Source organism: Balaenoptera ricei, chromosome 2, assembly GCF_028023285.1.
Source record: "Balaenoptera ricei isolate mBalRic1 chromosome 2, mBalRic1.hap2, whole genome shotgun sequence".
NCBI classification, from domain to species: domain Eukaryota; kingdom Metazoa; phylum Chordata; class Mammalia; order Artiodactyla; family Balaenopteridae; genus Balaenoptera; species Balaenoptera ricei.
Window position 1 is genome coordinate 135,147,796 of NC_082640.1, and position 17,356 is coordinate 135,165,151.

The 17,356-nt window shown below is 33.6% G+C and overlaps 1 protein-coding gene across 1 annotated transcript in view; it reads right to left on the reverse strand.

Moving 5' to 3' along the window:
• Positions 1-707: 707 nt before the first annotated feature.
• The window catches only part of MDGA2 (MAM domain containing glycosylphosphatidylinositol anchor 2), an 822,473-nt gene continuing 805,824 nt past the window's right edge, over positions 708-17,356 (reverse strand). The window contains exons 15-17 of the mRNA XM_059915690.1: positions 15,605-15,735; positions 4,860-4,965; positions 708-2,171 (exon numbers count right to left, since the gene is read on the reverse strand). Of these exons, the coding sequence (XP_059771673.1) occupies positions 2,083-2,171; positions 4,860-4,965; positions 15,605-15,735 (326 nt within the window). The 3' untranslated portion in view covers positions 708-2,082. The remainder of the gene's footprint in view (positions 2,172-4,859; positions 4,966-15,604; positions 15,736-17,356) is intronic.

The following is a 17,356-nucleotide window of genomic DNA, read 5'->3' on the forward strand; positions in this document are numbered from 1 at the left end:
TACACATTAAATTCCAAGTTCATATTTGTTTCATATTTTACTTTCAAAAGTTTGACTTTTTTTTACAACTATTACAAATAAGGGAGAGTGCATCAGAGATTTCCTATCAAAATTTCTTCCTGCAGACATTAAAGTATATGAAGCACTGAAGATTTATCCCATGGAGACGTAACCAGTAAATTGTATAACTAGTCTCATTTTGGTGATAAGTGAACATCGTGCAACAAACACACATACTGCTTTTCATACCTTACCTGGAAAGAGGCTTTATTGAACATAGCTGTAAAATTATCTTTTAAGTTGGATTACTGAATTTGCACAAACATTTCTACAGAATTTTTTTTAAAAAAAATCAAGCTTTGTTATTTTTCCACTACATTTTGTTGTGCTTTTTATATTAATATTTGCAAATGTTATAATTTAATACTTATATCCCAATTACTTGCATAATCAGTTTTTTTTTTTTAATCCTGGGGTGTTGAAAGAACATATAATAATAATAATATTCTTCTTTAGACAAAAGTCTTTTTAAATGAAGTTAAAAGCTGATATAATTTAAGGAAAAAGATCTTCAAATTTTCATAACCAACAGGTTTAAGTGAAATTTACAATGCATTGGAAAACTGGCTGGTTAAAGGTATGATTTGTCCTCAAAATCATTTTTACAGGTTTTTGTTTTTTTGTAAAAGTGTTTTTTAATCTTGGTAAAATAATAAAATAATATTTCACAATTTTCACAGAGTCTGACTAAAGGGCAGAGGCATATTACCCTCAGTGTCTAGAATAAAGCCAGATTTTTTCAGGCCCAGTTCCACTGTAGAGTTTGTATGTACTGCAATCACAAACATTTTCTTGTTCCCTCAAAAGCTAGGGCCAATTTCATTTCAAATGGAGGTTAGAGTAAAAAATCACTCCTGTTTCACCACCTTCTGCGCTAAGTATTATCTTAACAAACTTTTGCTCTGGTTGACCCATTTAATAACCTGGAAGAAAAAAGTGTTGCTCCCATGTCTGGTCTCAATGGAAGTTATTTTCTAATGGACAATAAGCCGAAAGGCCATGGCTGTCTAGGAGGTCAAACAACAAATATCTTGTCTGCATGGGCTTACGCAGCAGCTTCGGTCCTTTCTTCTTCAGAAGCGGCTTTGTTGTCTTGCCTGTAATTTGCACATTTAGGCTCTGTAGTTTGTTTATAAAACAGTTTTACACAAACCACTCTTAGCAGTGCAAACTTCTGAGTTGAAAATTATTCAGGCTTGTTTCATTGAAGGCACTTGGTTTCCATGGCAATTTATAAAAGGTGATGGTTTGGTTTCTTCGTTGGAACAGATGACTTAGTTTGGGTGTTCAAGTGGCCGCAAGCAAACTCCGATAAGCCTGTGTAATATGTAAGCCCAGGTTTACCATCCTGGATAGTAGTGCATGCAAAAAGAGACAGCATACAGTTATCTAGCTTAGCCATGGGAGGAAAACAAATAATAATAATAAAGGTGGGATGGGGATAAGGTGGGGAGGAAGAAGAATGTTGTAAATAATTCTGAGTTCGGGTTATTTTCAAGGAATGGTAACAACCAAAGGTAAAAGGGCCTACATTTATTTAATTCTCTATGCAAAACCTTCTCAAAAGGAAAATAAATGCCAGCTCTTCACGTACCCTGTTTACAGTGAGGTTTTTGTTGGCAGGCCATTAGGTTTCCATGGTAACAAGCAAACTATTCATTTGAAACAAAACCAGCCATGACTTTGTGCTTTGACAAGGATTTCTATAGCTCTTTTTTTTTTTTTTTTTTCGAGTTCAACCAGATGACCAGATGACGCTGTAATCTTTTTAGCCACGAAAGCACCTGAAGGTCTCTTCTCTACTCAGGTCAAGATTTTCTTTTATTTGTAGTGCGGAATAAGTTATATTTCCATGATGTCTTTTTATCCCCAGTGCTTAAAAAATTTGTTTTTATTATTTTATTTTGAGTCAGTAGTCAGTGGAGGAATCTTTGGTAGTTTGTTTTTTCAATGTCCATTTACAAAGACTCTTTCTTCATGCCAGTGCCTGGTGAATCTTTTATAGCCTCTGCCAGGGTAAGGTCACCTTCGAGGACTTAAGATAGAGATGAGGACGATAACTGGAAAAAGCCATATATGTACTAAAATTCCAACAGCACCATCAACGGAATCTAAAGACAAGGGAAGTAAATGCCAAGAAATCATTAAAAAGGAGAGTAAGTATTCCATGTACCTACCAATACAACTTCGGTGAACAAATAAAACAATTTTAGTATATGGAAGATATTTTTGGAAAACACTTGTTTTTTGGTTTGTTTTATTTATCAGCTTCACTTCCAAGACAAGTGAAAAGGAAAATAACTTGAATACATGGTGAGGCGTTTGATAAAATTAAAATATTTTCAGATTTTAAATTGATATGCTATGCTACGAAAACCTGTTCAGAAGATATTTATGTGAGTTTGTGGCTAAGCTCAACCTCAGAGTTCTGCTAGCCACATGAAGGCATGCACACATAGAAAATTCTCAAAAATCTAAAAGGGCAGCTTCATTTTTTTTGCTTTTTAAGCTTTCAGAAATGTTTAAGCTTAAAGACCACTGAAAGAAAAACTACTCTTTATGAAAACCAGGTAGGGATTGTTATGGGTAGAGAAATTAACTACTGCAAACAGTGGATTATACATATCAGGATCAGTCTATTATCTATAAATTGGGTAAATAATTTTCTCCTTAGTGTAATTTTTAAAAGTGCTATGAAGTCCATTCTAACTAAAAGAGCTCTTTCACCAATCTGCTTTGAGATTCCTACTGTAGCTGGTATTTCAAGTAAAATTCATGTACAGATGATACCTCTTAGAATGTATAGCTTACCTAGGAGGACTAACATAGGCAAACCCAACAATTCATTAACCTGCCTTAAATTACACAATGGCTCCCACCTAGGAGCGAGCTGGGTTTTGAAAATAAGAGACAAACAATCTCAGCTTTTGATAGTGTGGCCATAGTACTACATTTACTACCGGAGAGGGGTTGGAAGCCTGAGCAGTTTAGGAAGAGTCCTTTGGCCTCCAAGCTGGTTTGTACTTAGAATTTAACATTAATTTAAGATTCCACAAACGCTATTCATCAAAATGAACTTAATAAGTTATAGTTAAAGAGATACAAATGTAGCAGAGTATTTTCTCATACCAAAGAAAATGTTTTTGTTCAATTAGAATTGTTTCCTCTGATTTACAGAGGCTAAATAAAAATACCTCCAATAAGCATAGATATATCTTACTTGAAATAGTCACACTTTTTCCTGGATTTAGTAGTTTAAGAGAAGAAAACTGATTATGAAAATGTTCTATTGTATAACAATAAAGTGCCTATGGGTTTTCAGAGTCATTTCACTGTGGCTACATTTCTGCTTTCTCCTTTTTGGGGAGTAAATTATGTTCTCTTGCTTTCCTCATTTGGAAAGTTTAATTCTATTTATACTAATTTTCAGTTATTTAATTATCAAAATGTAAGATTTCTGTATCAGATGGTAGCTATCTTCAGTTAATATAGTATATGTTACTATCACTGATTCATGTTGTGAAATTCAAAAGAAATCCCTTTTTCCTCTGAGAAGAATGCTTGCTTTTCTGTGCATTTGACAAACCTACTTCATTTGGATATAGCTACTGGTTTTCTAAAGAAAAATTAGCCAGACACAGGGAGAAACTTTTACTAAAACTGCCACTTGAAATGCTAAGTGTAATGACAAGAAGGTGAAAACTATGGGCAAAATGGCTCATTGTTATGTACAGTCTTAGTTTTTGTCTCCTAACAATGTTTAAAAATGGAGTCAATTCAGTTCATATGAGCAATCACTGGGTAGTTGTACAAATTTGACTTTCAACATCCAGACTGATATAATTTCTCACTAAAAATACTCAATTAACAAAGACTCTGATTTGCTCTAGACTTATACAAAGTGGATTTTCATGCTCTTTTTGTAAGTACTAAATAATTGAGTTATTTGTATATATTTAGTTTGATTGATACCTCTTTAAATGACCACAAAATTAAAGATTCTAGGTGGGCCTATGAAAATCCTTCAACTAGAGGAATTTTTCATAAGTATAATTTTAGATTTCTCACCTTCACATGAATAATACAATGAGGATTTTAAGAAACAGCCCAACACATAATTCTGATGGTTTTTGCATTAGTTATAATTTTTTATTTATAGCTCTTTTACTAAAAATGGATTTTTGGTGAAAAACATACAATTTGAAGATATCATTATACCATAATATTCAAACTAGAATAAAAAGTGAAACCAAATTACTAAACAAGATTGTGATGCAGGTATAAGGAGATTAATTATACCAGAAAAGAATTAGGCTGCTCCATTACTTAATATATATACTAAGGCTCTTCACAATATTGAATCTGTTAAAATGGTTGGCAAAAGTTGGACCTACAAAATACATTCATAAACTCGGAGGAATAAAAACAGCCATGGCTATATAAATGTGTGCTGAGTATATAGATTAGCCAAATATTTTAATAAAAGTGAAAAAAATCCTCTGAAATTAATAATATAAATTAAGAATATTTAAAAATCTTAATTAAAAACCAAAGTGTGCTTGCCTTACATAGACCTAAATCAAAATTACTTTCATTTTAGGTCGAATAACTGAGTTCAAATGCCTACCATCGGATTTCATACTTTGATTTTAAAATATAATTAAAATTTTAGGGTCTCATGCACAGGAAATTTTTAAATAAACTAAAAATAAATTAGTTTTAACAATTAGACCACATTAGTTTAATAGTCATTACATTACTTTAACATCACACCAAATGATCCAAGAAGAGACACTTACTCTTAGTCGTTAAGTCTTGTTTTGCACATTCTCCTTCTGCAATTGATACATCATCAATGGCAATGTCACCTTCTATGCCAGGACCTCGAATACCTTCAAAAATGAGCTACAAATATGAATGAAACAAACCTAAATGTAGGGCTTTGATTTGCAGATGAATTTTTATTGAGAAATCGAGGAGACAAACCTAAAATTGACAACAATCCTGGCATCATTTATTATTGATGGTCTTCAGAATTCTTACTTGCAAAAAGCATAAACTTTCTCAACAAAACCAATAGGATCTTCCTTGTATAGCACAATTTTCCATATTACAAGCTCTGTGTCAATTTTAAAACAAAACTAAACTTAATTGAATAACAGAATAAAAGCAGCTATTACAAATCCTATCACTTTTTGTTTTCAGAGGTAAAGAAAAGTTTTTCTCTGAAATATTTCTCTGAAATAGATTCCCTCCAATGTTTTCTAAACATATCCCATAACACTGGTTTTCTAGAAATATTTTATGATGAATGAGTTCCGGGTTCACTGCGACAGTATTATGTTTAATGAAGCACAGAGCAAGGGTTTACCATCTCTGTAAAACTGTTTGATCTCTTGCAAATACAGTGAATAAATTCATCATATTCCCCATATGCTTTGTTTTTAAACCCTTGAAGATATTTATGGGTTTACTTATGTTGAGTGTTTAGCGGCAGACCTTTGAATTTCCGGTATCTAGAACAGCGGCTGGCACTGAGGTAAGACATTAGTGTTGAAAGAATAGATGAATGAAATCAGTCTCCATTTATTACTAAATTCTAGATACAAGGTCAATATAAGGACAATTAGCAAATTTTTATTTCATTTTTATAGAAATAAGAGTCTTCTAAAATTTTGTCTTATCTCACAATTACTCCTTGCTTCCAGTAAAACCTTTTAATTCTTTTGATACTAAAAAATAACCTATGCATGTAGTGATTATATTCCCAGAAAAATTTCTACATACCAAAATGAAATATCTACTTTGTTCTTTCCGAAGAAAAATTAGCCTAATAACTGTTTTCAACATCAAACTAATGTGTGCATTTTAATACAATTTCTAGCCTTATTTCATTGCAACAAATTGGAGTAAAAGTCTGTTTTTATCAATGCCAAAATTTTTGTTTTTCAAAGTACCTTAATATGACTCCTTAAAGGCAAATTTGTGATGAATTTAAGAGAACTTACACTACTTTTGTGAAGGCTACCATTGTTCTCTGATATGCTATCATAATTTTATCAATCGAAATCTCTAAGTAGGAGAGTAGAGGCATTAGTTATCACCTTTTGTATTGAGTCCTTTCCCCCACTTAAATATGGTCTTTAAGAATAAGAATAATTTGCACGATAGGGAAAAATTTGATAAGAGAAAAAGATTTGGGAAGTTTTTATTATTATATTATTATTATATTTAATTTGTGTAGAGAGGGTTTCCTGCTTACCTATGTTGAGATAAGTATGTTAATAAAGTGTTCAAAACCATTTCTTTGAAAGGCATCCAATTAGTCTTGTCACTGAAGCCAAAATAAAATGGCAGACCAGAGTTAAAATATTTAGAACTAAATTGGCAGTATATGAATTCTCCATCCTCAGATAGAATCAGGAATGAAGCATTAATTTGGCTGCCTGGAAATGATAACTTGCATTTGAGCTAGTGTGGTGTTTTGGAAGGTATCTGGATAGTGGCTACAGAGCCCTCAGAGGACTATTTAAATTGCAAGAGAGAAGATTAAAGAAAAAAATGAATGGTATAAAAATTCAAGAGCACTGGGGCTTCCCTGGTGGCGCAGTGGTTGAGAATCTGCCTGCTAATGCAGGGTACATGGGTTCGAGCCCTGGTCTGGGAGGATCCCACATGCCGCGGAGCAACTAGGCCCGTGAGCCAAAACTACTGAGCCTGCGCATCTGGAGCCTGTGCTCCGCAACAAGAGAGGCCGCGATAGTGAGAGGCCCGCGCACCGTGATGAAGAGTGGCCCCCGCTTGCCATAGCTAGAGAAAGCCCTCGCACAGAAACGAAGACCCAACAGAGCCAAAAATAAATAAATAAATAAAAATTTAAAAAAAAAAGAAATCAGGCACAAAATACATTAAATTCTCACTTAAAAAAAAAAAAATTCAAGAGCACTGAATTTGGAAAAGGAGAAGTCATTTTTATGGCTGCAGAATAGTCCATGTTATGGATGCAACAAAATTTATTTAACCAGCATGTATTGTTATTGTTAGACATTAAAATTATTTTCAGTTATTCTGAACAAGGCTGAGATGAACAAGGCTAAATTTCATATGATTATTATACACAATTATTATATGGTTCTTTAGGGTCATTATAAATTGCCCCTATCAGCAGTCTATCTGTGAGAAGGCATTGCCTTTTTCCTAACCATGGGTTTTTAAGTATTTGGGTTTTTTTTTTCCTGTTTTTGATATGTGCTGCTTACCTGGTAGAGAATCAATGCTAAGAGTAAATCAATAGTATTCCCACCCCCTTCTTAGTTTCAGTCATGTGATGCTGAGTCTTCTCTCCTGAAGATAACAACATGAATGGAATGTTATCTTGGAGAAAGTCAGAACTCAAAGATTCATGCTATAAGTGTCTGATTCCACAAAAACAAATATTTTCCACTTTGCCCCCAAGACTAATACTTTACTGAATGAAAGTGGAGGGCTGTCATCACAAATTTTTCTTTTATGCAGGTCTTTTAAAGGATTGAATGGAATAAAATGGTAGATTTCTTCCTCCCGGTCAAGTTTAATTCTGGAGGGCAGCAGGAATAAGAATGTATTAGTCAGAAAAATTTGGTATGGTGAAGAGGAAACTGCCTCAATCACCAAGAGTTTTAATTTTAAGAGGTGGAGTAGAAAGAGAAAGGGAGTAAACACTGCTTGTAGAACAGAATACAGGATTTGTAATGTGGCCATGGCAAAGATAAGAGGATGGCATTCCAGTATGATTTGTGTGGGAAGTGAGATGTTGGTGAAAAGGCTAATACGGGTAGGTTAGAATGTTCTGCACCTGCTCACACTTGAAATCTAAACAGATGAAGCTTAAGTCATAATCCTTGCATTGGGAAGGATGCTGGAGGAACACGCTTGAGAGACATGGATTTTTCCATCTTAGGTATGTAGAGGCGAGTAGACAATAAAATGATCCACAGTTTTTCTTATTTAAAGTACACAATTATTTTCACTTAATAAGTTGCTGTTACCTGGAGATAAGTGTCAATATAAAATAATGGCATTATTTTAAAAATAAAAATTAAAATGTCTAAATCTTCAAAATCATTCCTGAACTTTTCAAAGCTTCTTTCCCTGGAATGATCTTGCCATTGCTCAAAGCATTTCAAAACTTCTGTTACTGACTTTAAAGTATTAAACACTCCTACTTTTCCTACTAATTTTCTTTTTCTTTCCTTCTTTCTGCCTCGCTGTGCAGCTTGATCAAAAACCCAAGGCTGAACCTAGGCTTGTGCTAAAAACAAAAGTCTTGAAGCAGCGAGGTTGTGAAGGATGCTGTCACCCTTCTTTTGTGGTCAGATTGAGAGGGAGTGCTGGGGAGACTTTGGTGGTAAACGTCAGAGAGTAGATTGACTGATGGAATTTAATATGTGTGCTGCCTGCCTACTGGCAATATGTTGACCGCAAATGTGTAGTTAGCTGAACAGCAGAAATACAAATCAACAAAAGTTGAACTGTCATATGTACAGAGGGCTGCCTCTATCTAGAACATTCTTTTATATGAATACTTCATCCCTCGGTGATCCTGATGAAGTGTTACAGTAATAAAAGCTGACTGATTTGTAAATCTATTATTTACATTTATCTACACAACTATAGATAATACAGTTTGTCACTGAATAAAGCAATTTGATTACTTTCCAAGTGTAGCAGTGTTTTACTTATTGTGTGGAAATAAATCAGAGAATTAGTAGTAGTTATTACTGGGATGATAAAAATAACTTTTGACAATCAAACTCTTGGTACAGTTATATAATTGGTACTTTTAATATATATTTGAAATCTTGTGATGATAGGGAATCCAATCCAATAGGCTAGAGAAATACCGTAGTCTTCCTCAGGGTCCTATTTGAACATGAAGAAAGAAAAAGGTACTCTGTAGTTGTTGGTTTGTTTCCTTTTAATTTCCATAGCAGCTTTGTTATTGGGAAGATATAGATTGTTTTTTAACTCATTTGACTATCACAAAGAAATATTTATTGCATTGTTCTGTTTATGCTCTGAACTCCAACTAGAATTATTATAACACGATTTTATAGATTCTAATAGACTTATAAACGGCTTCGAGATGAAGACCTAGAGGGGTATTTTCTCCTTATATTGTTATTGACTATGAGATAGATAACAGAAATAAAATGCATAGGTATTAAATTTAAATAATGTACCTTGGCCAAACTTTCAAGTGCTTTTAAAAATAAATCCTTGGTGACAAACATCTTTTTTCTCACATACAAAGATGAGAAACTATAACAGTCCATTATAATATGATGTATCTCAACTTGGAAGATGTGATCTGTATGCAATGAAAAAAGTCTGAATTACATTCACTCAGAGAAGAAATGCTCTCTAGTTTAATAGGTTAAATATGTCATATTTTAATGAAGTACCATCATGATTCTGACTACTATTACATTACAAGGATAAGACTATGTTCTTTTCCTCTTCAAAACTTCTGAAATGCATTTGGCTTAATTGCCTTGAAGACAGAATTAATGGCATCTAGATTCTCTGGGAGAAAATGTTGACATTTAGGTCTCCTAAAAAGAGGGTTCAAATTATGCAAAACCTGTTCTTCACACATAATCACACTGATCTTACTTAAAATGGTTTCCCTTAACTGAAACAAGTTTAAAATTGTAACGTTTTCACAGTGTGTACCTGCAATTCAGCAAACTTAATATGCAAGAAATACTGCATGATCAGAAAATTAATTCCTGGTGGGTAAATGCAAGTGGGAGTTTAAAAAATGTATGTGAATTTCTGTATTAGAATTACACTACACAAAATTATTTCAATTCATCGATTGACAGTTTCTTACATTTATTTATAATGCTTTAAAGCATGTAGATATAGATGTCAATATATAGGGAGATACAGATGATGCTGTAAAAGCTTATGTTCAAATATAATTCCTCAGAAAGGGAGGAAGAGCTACATGTAGCACTAATGAGTAAAAGTAAATGGGGAGTCAAAGACTACAACGCACTTCTGATGATGACTTCAACATTAATGGTGCCTCTGCAAATGTTTTCTTTCTGACGAGAGACATCGCTTCTGATCATTACTGCTAAGGCAAAGCCAAAGCCTTGGAATGCAGTTTGAAAACTGACAGTGTACATCACTTGGAAAAACTTTAGGATGTGAATAAATTTGAAAATAGCTATTAACGTTAACAATTTTACCTTTATTTTATTACAGGTTCAGCAAATAATTAAACTATCTTTTTTTTTTTTTTTTTTTTTTCCCTCTTACCAGCAAAGAGCAGAACTATCCTTAACCAGTACAGAAGAGATTTGAAGAGAGGTAACATAATAAACCAGGTGAGTTGCCTAAGCTTTTCTCTGGAGAAACTATATAAATATTAACAGTGAGTTTAACTTCACAAGACTGCCAGTTCAGCTTGCTGGATAAATGTCAGCTGGTTGTCAAAGCTTCTAATCTGAAATAATAACATGAGATTTTGACTGTTGGCAAAAACAGAACTAGATCGCACTGTGAATTGCAATTAGAAAATATTTTCAATAGTTACTTCAGGAGCCATCATCATGTCTATAATTGCTCCGGAATTTGGCTTAGAATGTCAGATATGTATCTATACGAGCATGTAATGTCTACTAAGGAGGACGATATTTTTTGGATTATTATTATTCATAGAAATATATAAAGGCAGCATGATGTAATGAGAGCATTATAATCTCTTTTCCAATCCCTATTTAATGTTAAGGATTTGTGTGATTTAAGATAAATTGTCTCAAAACGTACTTTCAAATCTTTAAATGAGGATATAAGAAGATCTACAGAATTCTTTTCACCTATACCTAAGAAAATGTAGAGATGGTGTTATAATGTCTCTATACTTTTCCCTCACAAAACATTTGAAATGTACTGTGAAAGAAGTAAAGCATTTAAAAGGATAGTTAAATATTTTCCTTGGTGTAGGATATAAAATAAAAGTGACATTCTAAGACTAACACTATATTAATTTTACTTTTTTGGAAATTTTTTCCCAGATCCTTCTGAATCCAGCTAAATATATTTTCCTCACAAGCACCGATCATGCTAAATTAATTCTAGAAAAAGAGCCCCAAAAGACATTTCAGTAGGAGAAAACTTCTATTTGCCTGAAAAAGTACTACACAATAATTTGATTTTCAGCTAAGCAAACTAATTGGACACACTTAGACAAAGAACTTTGCAAGTGGTTGTTTTTTTAAAGGGTTTATGGATCAAACTAATTTGAAGGCATACAACTCCAAACAAAACATAAAATGTATCAATGTAACAGAGTCTCAAAATCACTTATATTTCATTTAAAATTCCAAGAGGTAAGAGATAACCTTTCCACTTGAATTAAAGACATTCTAGGATGCCACAAATCTACATCTGAATAATGTTAAAACTTCTCACAGCTTAATCTGTACAGTAATATATTCCATACTTTTCTTTGCCATGCTTTTCTGGTAGGCATCACACACCAAAGCAAGATTTTTGAAAAGCTTGATAGTTTATAAATGACTTTTGAGGAAAAAAAATACTTTGTCTGAAAAAAGTTGAAAACAACAAGAAACTTGAAAACAAAATTAAATTTAAAAAATGGGGTAGGATGGTGCAGTTGCATTTCCTTGAACAATCAAGATTTATGAAATGAAAGTCCTTAGCCAATGGACCTAGAAATATCTCAGAGAAATAAGAACCTAGAGATCCAGGATAAAAATATGGTTTTATTTATCTTCATTTCCCATTGGTAATTTAAATAGTTTAGAAATTCATTGATTCAAAATCTTCATTTTTTGATTGGCTTCCAGCCAGGTTAGAGTAACAGAAACCAGATTTATCTTCCCAACTGAAACAACCAAATAACCAGACAAAGTATATGAAAGAATGGTATTCAGGACACTAGACATCAGGTAATGAAGAACAGTGAACCCTGAGTGATAGAAATCAAACAAGGTTTGCCCTATGACTGCCCTATACAGAATTTATAGACTATGGTGAAAGCAGAACAAAGGTAGAGCCTGGTAGAAAATCTGGGTTGAGGAGATAGAGCTGAGAGTCCAAGGAATCCAAGGCAGCTAGAATATGCAGGGTAGAATACCAGCCAAGAAAGAATTGCAGAGAAAGAGACATCTGCAGAGGGTACCCCTCAAGTATTCAGCAAAGTCCTGATCAGGCCTTGAATGTGAGGAAACTGCCTAAGACCTGGGAAAGACCCAGGGGGACGCATTTAATGTAACAGTGCCCAGCTAACACAGAACTTGGGAAACCTCATAATTCATGAGGCATTGGGTAGAGTACTCAGAAGACTTTTGCCTCAGTATTGAGAAATAATCAGCCTGATATCAAACACCATTCTAGTCTCATGTAACAAATCTTGAAAGCAGGAATAAAAATTATCAAACTGTTTCCAAGTAACTAAACTACATCCACAAATGAGCTCAAGAATAAAGAAACACAAAAGTACCCAGCAACTATGAAGGTAAAATTTACAATGTCTGACACCCAGTCAGACTACCAGACATGTAAAGGAGCAGGAAAATAATGACTTGTAAAGATGAGAAAACATCAGTCAATCAAAACCAACCAAGAACTGGCACAGATGATATCGTTAGCAGACAATGACATTAGACAGTTATTATAATTGGATTTAATAGGTTCAAAACATTAACTTAAGACATGAAATGTATTTTTAAAAAAGACTTAAATTGAACTTACAGAGATGGAAAGTATAATGGCTGAGATGAAGAATACACTGAGTAGGGCTGAAAGCACATTAGACATTGCAAAAGAAATGATTAGTGAATGTGAAGACAGTAGGTTATTCTATTAACTGTGAACAGTGAAATAATTTTAGATAAGATGGTGGTTTTTGCAATTTCCTTACCACCTTATGCAAATTTCTTAAGAGTGGGCACTCTCTGTAACGACGAGTCTACTGGACTTGACCTGCTTTCCAATTTGAGAATCACAGTCTTTAAATTCTGCGAGAACCAAACTTTCCTCCATCTCCTTCCTTATAACTCTAAAAAATACTACTTAGGATCAAGCTCCTCTTCCACAGTTCATGTTAATGATTGGTTAGTGTTCTGTGTGGTTCCACTGCCTTTAATCACTGTTCACATATGTACACTTTTCCTTGGAAATATCAACCACTCCCAGAGTTTTACGCAGCACATACAGCCTAATGACCTACAAAAATGTTTGTCCCCAAAGCTTCAGGAAAACATACGCAATAACCTTCTGCACATCTTTAAGAGGATATTCCACAGGCATTTTATATTAACATGTCCAAAATAGAAGTAACCATAATCATCCCTGAAGCCTGTCTCTTTTCCTCTTTTTGTTATTTAAGGTAATGGATAAAGTAACAGACATTACTCAAGACACCCCAGTTAGAAGCTTCTTGGTCATTCATGGCTACTTCCCAAATTCCCAACATAAAAATGTTCTGCTAGTTTTTATACCTAAATATCTTGAAACCATCCTCTTTTCTTTATACCACTTCCCTAGTTTTTCCTTTCAATATCCTTTATGTGGATTTTATGAGTGTCCTAACTGGTTTGCTGGCCCGATTTTATCTCCTTGAATCATCTTCCATACAACAACCTAAGTGATGCACCATGTCATCCCCTGAGTAAAATCTTTCCATAACTCCCCAGTGCCTATGCTCTTGAGGTTCCTTAACCTCATCTCACATCAGTCTTTGATCTATTTTTGTGTACCAAATTCCAGATAAACGTCTCTCTGTTTCTCTGACAAATCCTGTGATGTATGACCTCCATGTCTTGGTTTACTCTGAACTCTGCTGCAATATTAATATTAGACCTTTTACTACTTTGCAATCCCTCTCTTCAGGTTTCACCCCATGTAACAGGCTTCTCTTGACTCTCCTCCATACTCTTCTTGTTGATTAGGTGTGCTCATAGAAACTTGTGCATATTTCTATTACTGCAATTATTACAGTATGTGATATATGTGTTTAGATGTGTATTTCCATCAATCTGAGGTAAACAATCACTATGAAATCTTCATGTCTAGCAATGTGCCTGGCACACAGTAGTAGCTCAATAAGTATTTATTGTACTGTTGTCTGTGACAATAAATGATTGTCTTGAAGGTACTCAATAAACATTTACTGAATTGATGCCTATGGCAATAAAGGATTATCCTGAAGGAAACATTAATATAACTAGTCCCTTAAATACTTACTTTATATGTTTTTGGCTTAAAAATTTTGTGTTGGTAAGGCAGTGACATAGGAAGCAAAAATATGTCTAGAAGAACATCATTTTTTTAGAAAGAAAGGTTCTTTGCTGCCTATAGAGGTATGTACATTTTAATATTAAGGTTACTTTTATCAGTAATGCTTTGGAATTCTGTCTTCTCAGTTTAATTTGGTTTAATGATATGTTGCTGTAGATTCAACTTCTTTATTCTCTCTTCTTATTCTTTTTTATTCTCTATTCAACTTATTTTATTTTTTTTTCTTCAACTATTTTATTCTTCATAGAAACAAAATAATTACTAGGATCTGTGAATTGAGTTGCTTTTATGTGTTTGTAGATAATCAGCTAGGACTTACTCTGTTATTCTTTACCAGAGTGAACAACTGAATGCATTTTTATCATCCTGGTTAGTTTTAGAAGTGTAATTTCTAAATCAGTCATTAGAATTTTATAGATTAAGTTACAAGAAGAGAGCATTCCACCAATTGAAAATTGGCATAATTGAAGCTCTCTGAATTTCTATACCCTTACTAAATGCCATGAAATGAAATTAAGAAATCCCCAGTAGAAAAACATACTCAGCCTGAGTATATAAAATACATATATAAAGTTACTAAAATCACTAAAACTACATTATTTTCTCCACTAAAATAGTTTATGAAAAATTTTTTCTAGCCATGATGACCATTGCTATAATCATTAAAATTCTTGTTATACATTTGCAGCTAATTCTCTTAATCCTATCTAAGCCTTTCTTCTTTTCTATATAAAAACAAATAAAAGTAACTTGTTTAAAGTTCTCTAACTTTGATAATCAAAGTAATAAATTACTAAAATGACATTACCTCAAAGAGACACATTTTGCTAAAGTATACAAAATTCCATCAAGTAAAATTCAAACAGATTAATTGAGAATTGATTGTCCAGCTTCCTTTATTATAAGAATCTATGTTGTTTGTCTTCAAGGAAAAAAATACACACATATGATTTTATAGAAACGAATTACGTTTTCTCCAGGCAAATCACTTGAATTCGGATAGACAATTATTCAAACATATTACTTGATAGATGTTAATTAATAAAAGAAAAGGACATTTTCTCTTTATAAAACAACTTTTAGAACTAAAGGGAAACTTAATCATGTGATTTTTGTGATGCTCATGTCAGATTTTTTGCATACGCATTCTAATTTTGCTCAAGATCTGCCTTTAACATTATGCTCAAGTGCAAAAATATATCCGCAGACATGATTGTTCTTTTCTTACCTGAAATGAAGTAATTGGATATATATTAACATGTGCCTCATTCCATCGTTGTCCTTTATTCCCACTTGAAGACCACAGTGGATTCTCTATCGTTGTCTGCCCTTTCAAACGTAGATAAACATTTAAAACACCTAAAAATAACAATGAAATTTTATTTTGTATATTTGCTTTGGCTTCATGTTTGTTTCTTCTTGACTGAACACTTGTAAATTATTAAAAATGAAATTTCACAGAACACTCCAGTGTCTCCTCTTCTCTTCCCCTCTCATTTCCAATCTTGCTCTTAAGACACTTGGCATATGTGGCAGGTCTCCAGAAATGATCACATCTTAATCCCTAGAACCTGTGAATGTTATCTTATATGGCAAAAGAGAGTTAACAGATGTGATTAAATTAAGAATTTTGAGATGGGAAGATTATTCCAAATAACCTGAGTGGGTCCTAAATATTATCATATATATCTTTCTTTCTAAGATGGAGGGAGAAGGAGATTTGATACAGGAGAGAAGGTCATGTGAAAGACAGATAAGGTGCAACATTGCTGGTTTTGAAAATGAAGTGAGGAGCCACAAGCTGAATACAGTTAGTCTCTAGAAGCTAGAAAAGACAAGTAGACAGATTCTCCCCTAGAGCCTTCATAAGGGAGCAGCCCTGCTGACATCTTTGTTTTTGTTTTGTTTTTTAATTAATTTTTATTGGAGTATAGTTGCTTTACAATGTTGTGTTAGTTTCTACTGTACAGCAAAATGAATCAGCTATACATATACATATATTCCCTTTTTTTGCCATTTCCTTCCCATTTAGGTCACCACAGTACACTAAGTAGAGTTCCCTGTGCTATACAGTATGTTCTCATTAGTTGTCTATTTTATACATAGTATCAATAGTGTATACATGTCAATGCCAATCTACTAATTCCTCCCACCCACCCCCATTTCCCCCTTGGTATCCATTCATCTGTTCTCTATTTCTGCTTTGCAAATAAGATCATCTATACCATATTTCTTGATTCCACATATATGAGTTAATATATATTTGTTTTTCTCTTTCTGACTTACTTCACTCTGTATGACACTCTCTAGGTCCATCCACGTCTCTACAAATGACACAATTTTGTTTCTTCTTATGGCTCAGTAATAGACCATTGTATATATGTACCACATCTTCTTTATCCATTCCTCTGTCAATAGACATTTAGGTTGCTTCCATGTCCTGGCTATTGTAAATAGTGCTGCTATGAACACTGGGGTGTATGTGTCTTTTCAAATTATGGTTTTCTCTGGGTATATGCCCAGGAGTGGGATTGCTGGGTCATATGGTAGTTCTATTTTTCGATTCGTAAGGAACTTCCATACTGTTTTCCATAGTGGCTGTATCAATTTACATTCCCAACAACAGTGCATGAGGGTTCCCTCAGAAGACTGAGGCAAAAGTCTTCTGAGTACTCAACCCCGAGAATGGAAGAAAGTATTTGCAAATGAAGCAACTGACAAAGGATTAAATCTCCAAAATTTGCAAGCAGCTCATGCAGCTCAATATCAAAAAAACAAACAGCCCAAACCAAAAATGGGCAGAAGATCTCCCATTCTGAGGGTTGTCTTTTCGTCTCATTTATGGTTTCCTTTGCTGTGCAAAAGCTTGTAAGTTTCATTAGGTCCCATTTGTTTATTTTTGCTTTTATTTCCATTTCTCTAGGAGGTGGGTCAAAAAGGATCTTGCTGTGATTTATGTCACAGAGCGTTCTGCCTATGT